This window comes from Chenopodium album, chromosome 24 (assembly GCF_948465745.1).
Source record: "Chenopodium album chromosome 24, dcCheAlbu1.1, whole genome shotgun sequence".
Lineage (NCBI taxonomy): Eukaryota > Viridiplantae > Streptophyta > Magnoliopsida > Caryophyllales > Amaranthaceae > Chenopodium > Chenopodium album.
In genome coordinates this window covers 12,139,335-12,156,745 of record NC_137857.1, presented here as the reverse complement: position 1 = coordinate 12,156,745, position 17,411 = coordinate 12,139,335, and the positions used below count along the sequence as shown (strand labels likewise).

Below are 17,411 nucleotides of genomic sequence, written 5' to 3'. Positions count from 1 at the left end.
TAACACAATTACCTCTCTATATCTTTCTCTCTTATTCTCCCTTTCCTCTTATTATATAATACGTTATCAGCACCACGCTCTAATCAATTGCATTAGAAGGTCTTGATGGTTCAGTTAAGTGATATCACATACCTTTGAATCATAATACTACATTATCGTCAGTCGATATGTAAGTATCTTATGATGTTAATATTTTGAGTTGAATAATTATGTTTAACTTGTGTGCGTGCACTAACAATTTTAAAGTATTCATCTTCTTGATATTTTAATGCTGCTTTTGGTTTTTAGTATTAAACATTCACAATTTTATTCGTTTTCTAGCTTATTGAAACATTAGTACTTATGTTAATTAAGAACTAGATGAAAGCCCGTGCGATGCACGGTTTTTTCATATATAAATCTCAAGAAAGTATATTTTCGTATAGATTCTAAGTCTTTTTTTAATTATTTGATTTATTTTACTGTTTTATAATTTAATTTAAGACAAAAAAACTTATAATATTTCAATTAAAGTGTTATTCCTATTACAAAAGTATATAATTTTTTTAATGTAATTTATAATGCGACTTTATTTATTGTTGTTTTGTATTTTATTGTGGTTGTTAATTATATGAAAATTGAATTTAAAAATATGACTAAATTGTAAATATGATATCTTTCTAAAAAAAATTGTAAATATGATATTTTGACGGTTACATATTAGGATAAAATCTTTAATGTGAAAAGATATTTTTTTAAAATAATTTAAATCCTAAATCATTATTCGTTGTTTTTTTAAAAACTAAAAATATTTTTAAAAAAAATGATAAAAACATGTGTACTATTTATTTTCTATTTCGACATAATCACCAACTTCTATCAAACTCATATCTCTTTCATCAAATCAAAATGGATAATTAAAACATGTTAGCAAAAATAAAATTTATATAAAATTAATCTTTATATTCTTATAAAATAAATCAATACATATTTACCGAGAAGTGAAAAATTGTTGTTAAATGTGATAAAAAATTTTAATTGTATAAAATCAAATCATTGCATTGGAATTTTTTCATTGTCCCCAATTGCTCGAACAATAGTATTTTGAAAAAATTAAATCATTATTTTGTTGTCACTGACAATGTGTGCAATATTGATTCTTATTTGTAACGATTGAAAAGTATCTAATGGTGTAAATTTTTCTTTCAATTAATTTTGGACGAAATTGTACAAAGTTAGCTTTAATTGAGGCATAAACGTAATCACCCTGTAATTAAAAATAAAAATTAAGTTAATTTGATGACTTGATTATGCTACCTAAATCACAAAAAATTTGATTTAATCATAAATTTAATTAATAAAAACTGAAAATATGTAAATTATTTAAAAAGATATAATACCTCTTCGTACTTTTATTTTCCAATAATTTTTACTCGAATTTAATTCTATGATTAAATTATATCTACATGTAAAAACATAATTTAGTGAACAAAACATAAACATAAAATCATTAAGTATTTCAAATAAAAAGTGACATTAAATTCGTTTGATTTGATTTTGTATTGATATGAAATTTTATTGGTGTGGTAGGATGATAAGTGTTTTATTTGTCCACTTATCATGGCATTTTAAACACGATTTTGTACTCTTTCCCCACTTCAATCCCTTTTTCTAACTCCTCTTGTGCTAATTTGCATCTTTTGGCTTCCCCGTTCCTTTTTATGTGTGTGCTCATGTTTGTAGGTGGAATGAAAAATGGGTTAAATAGCATAAGCATGAAGAAATACCTTTTGGAAGCAAAGGAAATCAGGAGCGGGCGTGCAGCCTATAAGGAGCGGGCGCTCCTACCTGAACTGCTACAATCTGCCTCCCCCTGCACTTAGAGGAGCGGGCGTGCACCTAAATAGGAGCGGGCGCTCCTCCCTGATCCTCTACATTCTGCCCCAATCTGCTGCAAGAGGAGAGGGCATGCAGAGAGCCCAGGAGCGGGCGCTCCTACTAACTGGAGCGGGCGCTCCTCCAGTTCTGAAGCCCGATTTTGACGGATTTTACGATGTAACTTTTGGGCATATAAATAGGACGCTTGACTTCAGATTTGGAGATCTTCTTTTCCCTTTAGTTTTCTTAGGCCCTTAGTTTCTCTCAACCCTCATTAATTAGCTTAGATCTTCTCAAACTCGATCATTGTAATAAATTAATTGAAGATTGTTCTCTTGTATTCCACAGTTTCTCAACTTTGAAGCATTTTAAGTAATTTCTTTCCTCTATCTCTTACTCTTTAATTTCAGTTTTATTTACTTTGAATTGTTAATTCCTCTCTTGATCTTGCTTAATTGTTGTTGCATGTCCAATCTACCTTATTGCTACTACTCCTCTCAACTTGTTAATTTAATGTTTGAATTGGAACTTGTTGTTTTGATGTCCTTCACCATGGTTAGTGAGTAGTTAATTAGCTATGGGTTGATTGATGTATGTGCTTGCATGTTCATTTTGGGTTGATGATTAATTGTTAAAGAATTGGTTAATTGCATGTGTAATTGAATGGCCACTTATTGCTCATGTATTCACTTCTATGCTTGCATTGAGAGATGAAGTCTAGTTGTGAGCCTTTTCTTATATGGTTATGCTAAATTCCTCTTGATTATGGTTCCTTGTTTGAATGATGTAGTAGTATTAGTTGCAACAATCAACAATTAGGTGAGAAATCTCAATTGTTTGTGCCTTAATGCTTTCTTGGACCGATCGAAAGACAACCCCGAGTTAGTAGTCTGCTTCTCATCGTTAAGACTTGGTTGGCCTATCTTGTTAGTTGAGTTTGGTTTAAGAATGCTTAGTGTTGTGGCTTCGAAAGAAGGCAACATTGAGTGCCCTCTCTATCACCCAATTTGTGTTCATGCTTGCCTATTGTTTGATCCATTGATTTGGTTGGAGTCGATCCCTACTTTCCCCCTAGTGTTTGTCTCCATAGTAGTTACCTAATCAAAACCCCCAATTTGTGACCGAATTAGATTGCAACCGTTTCATACTCTCGGTGTACTTACCCATTCCCTGTGGATACGATCCTCTACTTACCCTAGACTTGTCTTAGGTTGGTTTAGGTAGAATTATTGTTTGGTTTTAGGGTGATTGTCCAACGACCGAGATATCCTTTACCATAGGATGAGTCAATTATTTATAGTAGTAGGCATCACAAATTTTAATTTAATTATAATTAAGAAATAATTTTTATTTCTTATTATAAACACTATAAAGATTATTTTAGATATATAAATCCTATATCTAAAGATGATTTTTTTTAAAAGATAAACATAAAGATTATTTTAGATATATAAATCATATATCTAAAGATGATTTTTTTTTTTTGAAGATAATTTTTAGTTTTTCAAATAAATTAAATCCTAATAAATCATTATTCGTTGTGTTTTACCTACGTGACAAATTTCATAAATCTCATTCGTCGCTTTTATATAGGTGGCAAGTGAATTTTTTAATTCTAAAATAAAATAGAAATCTAAATTTTAATTGGTCAAAAATATACTTTTGCTTATGTGGCGCTCCGAATGCTCCCAAAAAATGCCTACTTTATTTATATATATTAGATTGTATGTGGGCTCCTTTTTACATGCGACTTAAGATTACCTCTTGTCACTTGCGTTTAGCCGAAATACTAATTTTGTGCTATATATTTATGTGCGTCGTCTGTTTTATGATCAATTATTCATTGTGATTTGTCTATAACTTAAGATTTTGTTACATATGATTCATGTATATATTATTCTCATACGTTTTTTTGCCTAGATATACACTCTATCCAATATTGCTTTCTGACATTACAAGTTTTGCCATAATTGTGATAATCTGATATTTCTATACAATTTTTATACTTATTATTTCATGTTTTTTTTTTATTTTATTATCCTTATTTGTATACATTTTTAATATCAACCATTATGTTTTGATATGTATATGTTTGATATTTTATGAGATCTTATTTTGAACAATGTTTTGTATAGTGAAAAATGTTGAACCTTGTCAAGTTAGAATTTGTGGCCCTTGATATTACCGGAAAGAATTATTTATCATGGGTGTTAGATGCTGAATTACACCTAGATGTTAAAGGACTTGGTGAAACAATCAAAGAGGCTAATAAGGCAACACCTCAAGATAAGGCTAAAGCCATGATTTTCCTTCGCCATCACCTCCATGAAGAGCTCAAAAATGAATATTTAACTGTGAAAGACCCACAAATCTTTTGGAGTAATCTAAAGGAAAGGTATGACCACCAAAAAACAGTGATACTCCCTAGAGCTCGTTATGAATGGTTGAATTTGAGATTGCAAGATTTTAAATCTGTTAGTGAATATAACTCAGCTATGTTCAAATTAACTTCTCAATTGAAATTATGTGGAGAAAATATTACTGATGCCGAAATGCTTGAAAAGACATACTCCACTCTCCATGCAAATAATATTGTTCTGCAGACACAATATAGAGAAAAAGGTTTTAAAAAATATTCTGAATTAATATCTTGTCTTCTTGTGGCTGAGCAAAATAATGAGCTATTAATGAAAAATCATGAATCACGTCCTACTGGCTCTACTCCATTAACAAGGTCATACTATTCAATAACACTAAAAGAACCCCTTTTAAAAATTTTAAGGAAGCTAGGCTATACCATAGTTTGTGCCTTTCAAATCAATATTTGTGTCAAACATTCAATGACAAGAAAAGCTACTTCTTGAAGTATGTTCTTATATATTTCTCTTATACAAAGTGTTTTAGTCCCTAAGCTTTGAGAAGGAGATGCAATAGACAAGGTGATTAAGAGTTCATATGTTTTCGTTTTCTTGGAAGAGTCAAGAGTAACTCTTAGATCACCCAAGTTAGACAAAAGGAAAAGAGGAAGCCCTGCACGCTGAAAATAAAACTGTTGATTTGGTTCCCAAAGGGAGACCGGAATAAGGGGTAAGTTCCAAGTTCTTTCATCCAAAAAGACAGCCTAAAATAGAAGACAGAAAAATAATTGGAACTAATAAAACAGAATCACTAAGAGTTTGTCCCTGCCGAAGTGAGTGCAGATCACCTCCAGCCACAACTCCATCACCAAACAAGAGTGATTTTCTGTTTCAAAACCAAATACCAAAAGAAATGAAACCTATGCAAAATTCACTAATTAATCACCCCTCAAAACCAAAACTTTTAACAAAACTTAAACATGAAAAAAGTGCAGCAGGGAAAAAGAGAGAAAAATACCTGCTAGGGATTGGCAATGGTTTCAAAGTAGCTACTAATCCAAGTTCTCCTTATTAAAAATGATGGGCTTTGCTAATCATTCTATAAATAAAATACAAAGACAACAAAAAAATTATGGATAAACAAAGAAAGTGAGAAACAGAGTGAATTGTGTCTTAAATTGCTCTTATTCTCTGCATCTAAGATACCTAACTAAATCACATATCTTAAACACTTGGGAGTTGAAACACACAAGTGACAAGTGTATAGCTAGTTGCTTTCATTTCCCTTGACAACCTTAGGGTAATAGTTTTATTTGAAGTAGCATACTATGATTACCCATAAGCACTTGTGTATGGGATTATATGTAGGCAAGGCCGATATTCTGAAGAAACACATGATCAAGCCTAGAATAATTGCAAAAATACGCTGATATGTATCACAAAGTAAACATATCGGCCTGTCGAAATTCGGCACGTGGCAACAGAAACTTGACACTTGGCTCAAGAAGCTTTGCATGGTTGAGAGCCACCTGTCAAGGAAAGTCATTATAAATAGTAGGTAAGACCTCATTAATGAGGACACGAATTACTCTCTCTCTCTCTCTCTAATTTCTCTCTCATACTTATCTTCCTTTCTTCTTAAACACATTCTGACTTTATCATCGGAGTGGTTATCCCCGGATCACCCCGGGGTTAGCTAACTTCTTCTCATTGTGTAGGTTCTCAGCTTGCCGATAGGAGTATCAGGATCTCCGGCCCGAGTTCTTGGGAGATCAGATCCAGACAGATACAATTTGGCGCTAGAAGGAGGGGACATTGATCACTTCTATCGCTTAAGAACCTCACACAAAAGATAGCAACAGTTATGGCCGGAAATAGTGAAACACCAGTGACAAGAAAAGTAGTAAACCAGTTGATAGAACAACCTCAGATAGAGATAGAAGATGAAACTCATACCTTGGAGGATAACTAGTTTCATATACCGCTAACACCCTCTGGAGGTGGAGGAGAGGCAGACCTATGGCAGCATTCACACCAGATGAACTGGAGATAGCAGCAAGAGTGATGAGTGCAATGAGTAAGAAAAGGAAGGAGGCTGAGACGGCACAGGCTGAAAGGGGGGCCGCTCAGGCCGATAGGGGAACACCACACAACAATCAGGGAGAGCAACATAATCAGTTGGCAAACTCACCCAGGAGACCCCGAAATGAGTCGCCGGTAAGAACGCACACTATGTCACGGCGGGTTGAACAATCCTCAAGTCATACCGTTAGCACAAGGACTTAACAGCAGAGAAGTTCGCAGGTAGACGGGCTGGCAGTGCGAACTGTGGTTCAACTAAGGGCATCTCCGTTTGCACAACATATTCTAGACCAGCCGATGGAAAAGGTAAAAATGCCGACTTGTAGGTATGATGGAAGGGGAGACCCGGCTAGGTTTATAACATCCTATGAGGGCCACATGATGTTGTATACCAATTCAGATGCAGTTTGGTGTAAGGTCTTTCCGACTACTTTGATTAGGGCTGCGGCCGATTGGTTTAATAACCTTGGAGTTGGAACGGTGGATAGTTTCGAAAGAATGATCGAGATGTTTGTGGGTCAGTATGTCAGCAATAGTGTGCGGTAGAGAACTTCTGGAGAACTGATGGCCATAGAGCAGAGGCCAGATGAGTCTTTGAGGGATTTCATTAGGCGATTTAATAATGAGGCAAACACCATCCCAAAGCTGCAACAAGAAATAGCTGTGATGGCTTTGATGAATGGATTGGTTGATTCTGATTTCAAGCGTTACCTTACAAGGAAAAATTTGCCGAAATTGGCGGCAGCATTTAACAAAGCCCATGATTACATAAAAAGTGAAGAGTTGATGAAGACAAGTGGTAGAAATGCCGTTGTCGGGAGAGGACAAAGTCAGCACAAAGGAACATCATCTGGAAGTGGAAGGCCGAGAGCCTCTGCCCTAGGAGGGGGGGGGGGAACCGGCAGGATCCAAGGGCGTCAAGGCCACCGATGAGATACAGTTCTTATAATCCTTTGAGTACACCGAGAGCAGCAATTTATTCGGTGAATCAGAATAGAGAAGGGTGGTCAAGGCCGATTCCAATGAAAGCAAGGCCAAGGGATGTGAAGAAATATTGCATGTTTCATAGAGATGTGGGGCATTATTAAGAGGAATGTACACAGTTGAAAGATAACATTGAGGAGCTGATAAGGAAGGGGCATTTGACACAATATCGGCTGAATACAGGTAGGAATCAGCAATCGGCTCAGCCAGTTGAGAGGCAACAGATAGAGGCAAGACCGGAAAGGGTGCAAGGAGGAGTAGTCCGACAAGGAGATGTAGGGCTGCCGCTGTTATCTATTGGAAGGGGAGTAGAGGTGATAACAGGGGGGCCGATACATGGAGGAACAGTTAGTGGAGCAAAGAAGCATTTGGCTGAGCATCGTCATCTAGTGTGTGCCTTAGATGTGGACAATCGTCCTCGGCCAGCTGCGATACCTGAAATAGTGTTCACAGAAGAGGATGCAAGGGGTGTAGTGTTCCCCCATGATGATCCATTAGTTTTGATAACTAAGATAAATGGGGCTGACATTAAAAGAGTGCTGGTTGATGGTGGTAGTTCAGCAAATGTGTTGTTTTTACAAGCTTTTAATGAGATGAACATAGGGAGACAATACCTAAAGCCGGTATCATACCCGGTCATTGGGTTTAATGGGTCTACAGTAAGACCAGAAGGAAGCATAGTGCTACCAGTCAGACTGGGTGATGGTCCACAGGCAAGGGATGTGATGGCAGAATTTCTGGTGGTAGATATTAAATCAGCCTACAATGCAATTATCGGCAGACCGATAATACATGATATGCAAGCCGTTGTGTCAACTTATCATCTGGCGATAGCTTATGTGTCAAACTTGGGAGCTGTAGAAAAGGTGTATGGAGGTCAGGTGATGTCAAGTCTTGCTATGTAACTACTTTGAAAAATCCAGTTTTCAGTGGTCCGGTACCATGCAATCCGGTAAGAGAAGGTGAGCCAACGGTTCAAGACTTAACAATGAAGAATTTTGATACGAGGCCGGAAGAGACCCTCAGGCCGTTACCAGGAGGAGAGACTGTTCAGGTTGAGCTGCAACCAGGTGATCCGAGTAGAACAGTAAGGGTTGGGGCCGACATGGATGTAGATACAAGATGCCACCTGATAAGCTTGCTGCGTGAGAATGCAGATGTTTTCGTATTTTCGGCAAGTGAAATGCCGGGGATACATCCGGAAGTGATGGAGCATAAGTTGAATGTGGATAGAAAGTTCAGGCCGATAAGGCAAAAGAAGCGCAATTTCTCAACAGAAAAGACAGAGGCAATTCAGGCTGAGGTGAATAAGCTCTTAGCGGCAGGGTTCATTGAGCCTTTCACGTATCCAGAATGGATGGCGAACGTGGTGATGGTGAGAAAGCCAACATGGAAGTGGCGAATGTGTGTGGATTTTACAGATTTGAGTAAGGCTTGCCCCAAGGATTGCTACCCATTACCTCGGATAGACAGGCTAGTAGACTCAACCTCTGGTCATGCTATGCTTAGTTTCTTGGATGCGTTCTCGGGTTATCATCAGGTCAGCCTACACAAGGCCGACAGGAACAAAACAGCTTTTATAACGGATGCTAATGTATATTGTTACAAGGCAATGTCGTTTGGGCTGAAAAATGCAGGGGCGACGTATCAGAAGTTGGTGGATAAGATATTTGAGAAGCAGAAGGGCCGGAATGTTGAGGTGTATGTGGATGATACTATAGTAAAAAGTAAGGAGAAAGAAGACCATATAGCAGATTTGAGGGAAACATTTGAGAGGCTGCGAAAATATCAGATGAAGTTGAACCCAGAGAAGTGTGTGTTTGGGGTTAGATCAGGAAAGTTTCTAGGCTTTATGGTTAGTGAACGGGGAATAGATGCAAATCAAGACAAGGTCTACTTGTTATAAAGTCTGGGAGCGAAAAACTCCGTTTTCCGCCCCAAGTGACCTTGTGTGCCGATAGCAGACAAGGTCTACTTGTTATAATGTTGTAAGTGGAAGTGTAACCATTTTTCCCCCTTTTTTTTGTTTTGTTTTTTTTTTTGTTTATTTTTTTTGTTTTTTTTGAGCGGGAAAATAAATACACGTGTTGCAAATCCTGCCGTTACTTTTTTAAAACGATTATTGATTCTAAGCCGTTGGATGTCTGAACCGCCTTTCACTTCAACTGACTTTTCAGTTTCCCCTTTTTAGATCAGAATTCCGCCATTTTTTTTTACTTTTCATTTCTTCCAAGCTTTACTCTATTTCGATCAGAGCTTTTTACCTTTCTTCCCTAAAATCAGTCTGCGCATTTCAGCATTTTCAGCGTGCTTTCCTTCTGCGTCACTTCTTTGTGATTAAAAGGCATCGAGTCAGTGATTTTTGTCGAAGGTATTGTCGTACCCTAACTCCTAATTTTGCATGCTGGTTTTTATTTCTTGTTTTTAAATTAAATGTCTGAAAATAGTGTTGAAGAAGACTTTCCTAATCTTAGCACTTTTAGGCGTCGTTTAATTAGGCAATCCCTAGGTAAAGAAACCGGTAGTAAACAGGGTAATTCTTCTTCCCTTTCTGATAATATAGACTACCCCTTTGAGGTGTTATCTTCTGAAGAAGAAAAACGTGCTTTTATGCTACATAGAACTATTTCTCACCGCGAACAAGCTTATTACCCTACTAACCCTGATATTCCTGCCGATACTGAAATTCTTTACGTTGAGCCTGTTAGTGTTCGTTATCACTTACGCAACTTTGCTAGGAAACGGTATTTTAATCAATACGGCACTAACGTTGGCAATATAGGTATAAACACTATGCCAAGGGTAAAGAGAACCAGTTATCAGCCTGAAGCTGCTGCTCGTGAGGCTGCTAAGGCCGCTAAAGCCGCTAAGGCAGCTGAATCTAGTAAAAGACCTGGGCAAGGTCAAGTTGTGAGTTCTTCCGAAGAAGAAGATGCTGATATCCCCCAAAACCCCCGGGAAGATCCGGTATCTCCCGTTCATGATTCAGCTGTTAACTCGGTTTTAGGAGATGACGAAACCCAAGAAGGTAGTGTCAACACTGAGAGCAGGGAAGATATTGTTGACATGACTGCAGAGGTTATCCAGGAAGAAAATCTAGATGAGGGTTACAATTCCGAAACGGATGGCGCTGAATTCCGACAACCCATTGTTCTCCCTAGTGATGGGAAGGTTGCAAAAGGCAAAAATAAGTGATGCTTTTAGGAAAGGAAATTTTGACTTTTACCACCAAAAAAAATCAAAAAATTGTTTTTTTACCACCAAAACTTCTAAAACTTTTATTTTACCACCAAAAAAAATTCTAAAAATTGTTTTTTACCACCAAACGTCAAGAAAACCGTTAAATCTAACGGTTTAAAATAAATTTCTTCGAATTTCGTGCGCAAAAGATTTTTTCATAGGTTTAGGGGGGCACTTTGGTCTTTGGAACCAATTTGAGGTCAGAATTGACAAAAAATGATCGGAAATGCCTCGTTTTGCGTGTTCACGCAAATCGAGGTTTTTTTAAACACGCAAAACGAGGCATTTTCGAACTTTTTTGTCAATTCTGACCTCAAATTGGACCCATAGGGCCAAAGTGCCCCCCTAAACACTTAAAGAGCATGTGTTTGACACGAAAAACGAAGAATTAAAAAAATTCCGTTAGGTTTTTGACGGCAGGTGGTAAAAAACAACTTTTAATTTTTTATTTGGTGGTAAAATAAAAGTTTTAGAAGTTTTGGTGGTAAAAAACATTTTTTTGATTTTTTTTGGTGGTAAAAGTCAAAAAATCCTTTAGGAAAATGGCAATTGAAAAAGATTATTGCCGTCGTGCTAAAAAGTTTTTCAACCTACCTGATGGGTATGAACTATCAATTCCCCCTTCTGGAACTTCAGTGTTAGATTGTCCGGCAGGCTCTGTGGCCGTTTACATGAAACATTTTGATTTTGGCCTCCGTTTTCCTTTACATTCTTTTGTTGCTAAAATTTTGAAGGCCTGGAATGTTTGTTTAGTTCAAATGACCCCTCCCACCATCCGGGCTGTTATTGCTACTGTTTGGGTTATGCTATATCGGAATTACCGTCTAACCCTTACCGTTTTTAAACGACTGATCACCTTGAAGAGGGATGGTCAATCAGAAGGGTGATGGTCTTTATACACTCAACCCCACAAATACACTGTTCACCCAAAGCTATCTAGCTGTAAGGGTTGGCAAGACGGGTTTTTCTTCATGTCGGTCCCAGAGGACTTTCCTTTGAGGAGAACCTTCTTCAGGCCTCCTCCTCGTTTTGATTCAATCCCCGAGAGAGATCTCGGTAAACACGTACAACGAGCTGCCAATCATTTTGACATCTCAGAATTTGATGATGGTGACGGCAAGGTTCGTCTAGTTCCTAAGGTGTGGGTGCCGAATGTGAGTTACATTCTAGGCAACGCGCCGTTATCCCGTGTCGGTCTCTGTTGGACTGACCATCATGGTATTATCTATTTTGCTAATTTCTTACTTTTTGTCTCATTTACGATATTGTTCATCTTTAAGAATCTTCTTATTCATTGTTTTCAGGCATTGATAAGTTGGACAACAAGCTACTTGGTCTGTCGGCTGACGGAAAGAAAGTTGTCAGGCGCTGTCCTAAAGCTTCAACTTCTTACGACACTTTAGCTTCTGTTTGTGGTCGTGCTCCTGCCGTTAGCGCTAAAAAAAGAGCTAAAATCATGGCTGACGACACGCAAAAAAGAGAAAGCTGACATCACTCGCCAATCGGCGAGGTGGTGGGGTTGTGATTTCTAGCCCTAGGCAAACTGAAGGGCGTGGTGAGAAGAAGAAGGACAAGTCGGAAACCGAGAAGGTTCCCTCCACCACCAAAACTAAAAGCCTTGAGGCCATCGTAAAGAAGGTGATTCAAGGGATTGAAATCGAGGATCTCACTACTGCCGAGTCCCCTCGTCAGCTTCAGCCAACCACTACAGTTTCCCCTACCACCGTTGGGTCGGATTCAAGCATACCGGCTCTGACTTACCGGTCCAACCAATGGATCGAAAGGGTTTCTGGTAGTGTAGACACCCATTTGTGTCTCCCCAAAACCAAACCCGGTGATGAATGCCTTTCACGTCGAACCATAATCGAATGAGGTGAAAGTGGTTGAAAGTCAAGTGTCGCGGTTTAGTTTTTATTTAAAATTCTCTTCTCTCTGTTTTTGAAAATAACTCTATTTATTTTAAAATAGCCAAACCGGTTTAGTTTGGTCCATAATTAAGGTCCAATAATAGTGTAGTTGGATGAGGCTCGAAAAGACCTTTCTAACGATATATTATAAGCCCAATTCCGATGAATATTGAGGAAGTTATGGCCAAAATACTAAACTGGGCCCGGTTAATTATTTACATACGGCCCAATGATCTAGAGGAGGGCCCAATATTAATTATTATTCCTAAAATTATTAAGATTAATTATAATTTTCTAGAAGTTTCTGGAAGGTTCTTTTTAATTCTAATATTATTAGATTTAATAATTATTTATTTTTAAAGTAGACTTTTATTTTGAATAAAACATTATTTTATTATTATTATTATTATCTTAAAAATACGCATTTTATCTTCTGTACAGATTCCGTAGATCAATTTGATTAAAGATTGGATTCCGCGTGAAGAAAACGCGCTAATACAGGTTATCGCCAAACGACAGACTCTGTCGCCTCGCGACAGACCTTGTCGCGTCGCAACAGAGTCGATTCCTGGCGACAGCATGTAGTTTTATTCCTTATCAAATTCTTTATTTTTCCGGACTATTTTCCTTATAAATAGGGTCCCGAATCTCTGTTTTCATTCATCAACTTTCATCAATTCTAGCTATCAATTCTTGCTATCAATTCTCTCTATTCTCTCATCAAGAATTACTTAATTCTTATTTTCTCTCTCTCTTTCTAAACCAACCTTTCAAATACAATTCCGCATTCACAAGATTTAGAATCACCTAGCCAAATTCGAAGTTGCCTTCGCCCTAGACGTGAAAGGTTGATATTTTCTGAGGGTTTGGTCCAAATCTAGTCAAAACTTTATTTAATTTGATGTCAATTTGATTCTTTAATTATTCTTTATTATTTTCATTGAAGTTTACTAACTTGTGTATTTTATTATTAGAAAGATGTACGAGGCTTCAAAGTATGTAATCTTATTACTCTCTTTCAATGTAGAAAGCATGCTTATTATTGTTTAATATTCCTAGTATCATGTTAGGATGTTTTTAATGATTTCTAGTATCATGTTTAGGTGCCTTTACTCTTTTCTAATATTGTAATATCATGTTAGCATGTTAGTACCATGTTAGGTTTAAAGCTTTGATCTTTATTGTTTAGTGACATGCTAGGATTTGTTATTAATCTTGTTAGTATCATGCCTAGGATCTTGCTATTATATTTAAGCTTTATTATGCCTTATCATGTTATTATCATCGTTATTATTTATTATTGTTTATTATTACGTTGCTTGATATATTTTATTGTTATTGCTTGATCACACCTTTTATGCATGTTAAAGGGAATTTGTACTTGAAATCACGCTTAATAAGATAATTAATAATTTGGTTTAGGCTAATGTGATTTTAATTCAAGTGATCGCCAATAATAGTCTTATTTGTGCATTAATTTCAACCAACATAGATTAAACAGGTTAGGTTCAATATAATGTCTGTATGTTATTCGAAAAGCGCACATGAATACGAGCAGAACAAAGTAGAGGCCTATTTTATAGGGCGGGTCCTTTCTTTTGTAGATTGGATTCGTACCCTCATCCCCGGACCCTATTTGGTTCAAGACCTTATGGAGTTGATGGTCCTTTTGGATTATCTTTTAGGTTTACAAGTTCCTAAAACTTGTTGGCGACTCTTTTGCTCTCTTTTCTTTCCCTTTGGAACGCCACCATACTTTAGGGTATGATCACAGTGGGGTTCAAGTTTGGGATCGTAATACTTGAAATATTCCCTACAGGTAGGTTTCTAGATGAAGTTCTAAAAGGCTTCGCTGTTCCGCTGGTCATTCCGGAGACCGTGGGCAACCCAACATGGATGTCGGTCGGAATGAATCCATGATCACCGACGACCCAATGCAAGGTGGGACTCTCGGCTATCGGCTTTTGAGCAACCTTACTCTGCCGATGGACAGACCTGCTGGTCCAATCGCCCCCCTTGCTGCCGCGCACATGCACAACATGATGAAGGTACTGTTATTTTTACACATACTTTTACTATATGCTCCTCATATTTAGTGTATATCTTTAACTTTAAGCATTTCATTTACACCCAGGCCGTCATGTCTGGCACGGAACTTGTTGAGATGTACCGATACTATCAAGAGAAGCATCATCAAGCTTCCTCCAGCCAAAGTGCCATGCAGGAGGTCATTGATAACGCTGAGAAGGCCTTAAATGATCTAAAGAAGGCAAAAGAGAGAGATGACAAGGAGATGACGGACTTGAAGATTAAGGCCAACAAGGTTCCTGGTCTCGAGCTGGAGGTACGTAATCTGAAGGCTCAGATTACTGAGAAAGATAAGGCCATCGAGCGCCTTCCTTCAGTTGAGAAAGATCTCAGCGATGCCAGAGATAAAATCAAAAACCTTGAAGAAAAGGTTCAACAGATGGAAGTTGACAAGCCCGGTATTCGCCAAAGAGCAGTTGGCCGTTATCTAGCTTCTAGCGAGTTCTGCTCCAAGCTCCAAGATCGTTTTGATGGAGGTTGGACTGCTGCTCAGAGATGTATTGCTCATGCTGCCGGTTGGAAGAAGGAAGATTGGGTTAAGGTTGAAAAAGCTTTCAACGATGAAGCTTACAAGATACCTTCCGGCTTTAAAGCACATCAATTCTCAGAGGAAGACTTGTATAATTTGGTGCCAAGTGCTGATGACGGTCCCAATGATCCCAGCATTTTGAACTCTCTAGTTCCTGAGAATTCACAAGCTTGAAGGGGCGGGCAGTCATCACCGTCATCTTCTTGTGGGTCTTGTATAATTGGGCCTTATCAGCTTAATTTGTTTTTTGTTGTCTTTTGTCTGTCCTAACACTTAATTTGACAATGCTGTTTTATCGGCATATCCCCCTTTTTTGTGGTGATGCCTGTCGACTATCAACTTTACTGTCGTGTAAACTTATTATCAACTCATTTCATTATGTTTTATTGCTTATCAATTGCTATCAACCCATATGTTTTATAGATTCAAATGTCTCTTAGCTTGTTAAAGATTTTATATGTCGCGTACTTGCCTACTCTAACAACGTTATCATAACTACGTTGTTTGCAAAAAAACGAAGATATCTAACAACTTTCAACAACACCCAATCATATAGTAATATCGGGGTTTAGCATTATAACAGCATTAACAGCTGTCATTTAAAGATTATTGATATACGATATCTAACTCTTTACTCCCCCTAGTGTACATATTTCGTATTAGAATTATGTATACTAGGAAATAATATGCGTTGCTGGTTCAGAGTACAACATTGGTCACCTACTGCTTTGCTGTTTCAGCCAGTTAAGTACCCTCTCGGCGATCACTTTCTGAGCTACGCCTCATATCGGCGTATACCCGAATTGATTTTGCTGGTATTATATTTTGAACCAGCAACCTTGTGAGTTAATGTGCACAACTGATCAGGTTGTAGATTCATTAACTTCACGAAAGCGGTTTTGAGTTGTCCGTCCCATTTAACGATGTTCTGTTAAATGGAGGATGCCTATTTTCAACACATTTTTTATGAATATTCTTTCATTCATCACTGATATCTTTTATTGATATCAGCTTCACATATTTGAAAAAGTTCATACATTTTATACATAGTACTTCTTCAGCACAACTGAGTTCCATACATTTTTTAGTGGTGCCCCATCCAAAGTTTCCAGATAGAATGATCCCTGGATGACGACATCTTTAATCCGATAAGGTCCTTCCCAACTTGCTGTCAAATTTCCATCTTCGTTCCCTTTTCTAGTTGCCGTTGTCCTCCGCAGAACCAGATCTCCTACGCTTAATGACCGATAAGATACCCTTCTATTATAAGCCCTTGACATTCTTTCCTTATATGCAGCTGATTTAACTGTTGCTTTTTCTCTAAGTTCTGGCAGAAAGTCTAACTGTTGTCGCAAGAGCAAATCATTTTGATCTTCACAGTAATGCTGAATTCTGAATGTCGGCAACCCTACTTCTGCCGGTATCACTGCCTCTATACCAAATACTAAAGTGTAGGGCGACTCACCTGTTTCTTCTCTTACAATGGTCCTGTTTGCCCACAGTATTTCCGGTATCAAATCTGCCCACAAACCCTTTGCATCTTCAATCTTCTTTTTAATTGCCGTTATGATTTGCTTATTTGCTGCCTCTGCCTGGCCGTTAGACTGCGGATGTCATACTGCTGCATAAGCAAATTTCACTTTGTACATCGTCAAAAGATCTTTGACTAGCTTACAATCAAACTGGGTTCCATGATAAAAAAACCATCGCCATTGGCAACCCAAATCTCGTGAAGATATTTTTCCGTATGAACTTCTTCACTTCCGACGCTGTTATCTTTGCTACTGGTTCTGCCTCAATCCATTTTGTAAAGTAATCTATCCCCAGTATCAAAAATTTCCTTCTACCTGTAGCAGATGGGAACGGGCCAACTATATCCATCCCCCATTGTGCGAAAGGGATCGGATTTAATATCGGTGTCAGATCATTTGGAGGCAGGTTGATAACTGGGGCGAATTTTCGGCATTTTTCACACTTTTTAACATAAGCTGCAGCATCTGCATTCATTGTCTGCCAGTAATACCCCCTTCTCATTGCTTCCTAGATAGAGCTCTTGCACCGAGATGATTACCACAGCTGCCCTCATGCAACTCTTCCATCAATCTTGCAGATTCAAAGTCCGTTATACACCTTTGTAATGGCAATGAGAACCCTCTTTTGTATAACTGACCTTGATGCATGACAAACCATACACTGTCTTTTCTCAACTTTTTTGAATCCCCCTTATCCACTGGCAGTGCCCCATAAAGGAGGTATGCCAATATCTTATCATACCACTGAGCGCCGTTATCAATACATAGCACCTCCTCTGACACTTCATCTATGCTCTTCTGCTTTAAAACTTCCACCATGACTATCCTCTCCAAG

At 37.8% G+C, this 17,411-nt stretch overlaps 1 protein-coding gene across 1 annotated transcript; it reads right to left on the bottom strand.

Moving 5' to 3' along the window:
• Nucleotides 1–16,084: 16,084 nt before the first annotated feature.
• On the bottom strand, nt 16,085–17,051 carry LOC145610561 (uncharacterized). Its single transcript, XM_081665876.1, has 2 exons — nt 16,749–17,051; nt 16,085–16,387 (listed from the first exon to the last, which is right to left on the bottom strand). The coding sequence occupies exons 1-2, from the start codon at nt 17,049–17,051 to the stop codon at nt 16,085–16,087; spliced, it is 606 nt and encodes a 201-aa protein (XP_081522002.1).
• Between the last annotated feature and the right edge of the window lie 360 nt (nt 17,052–17,411).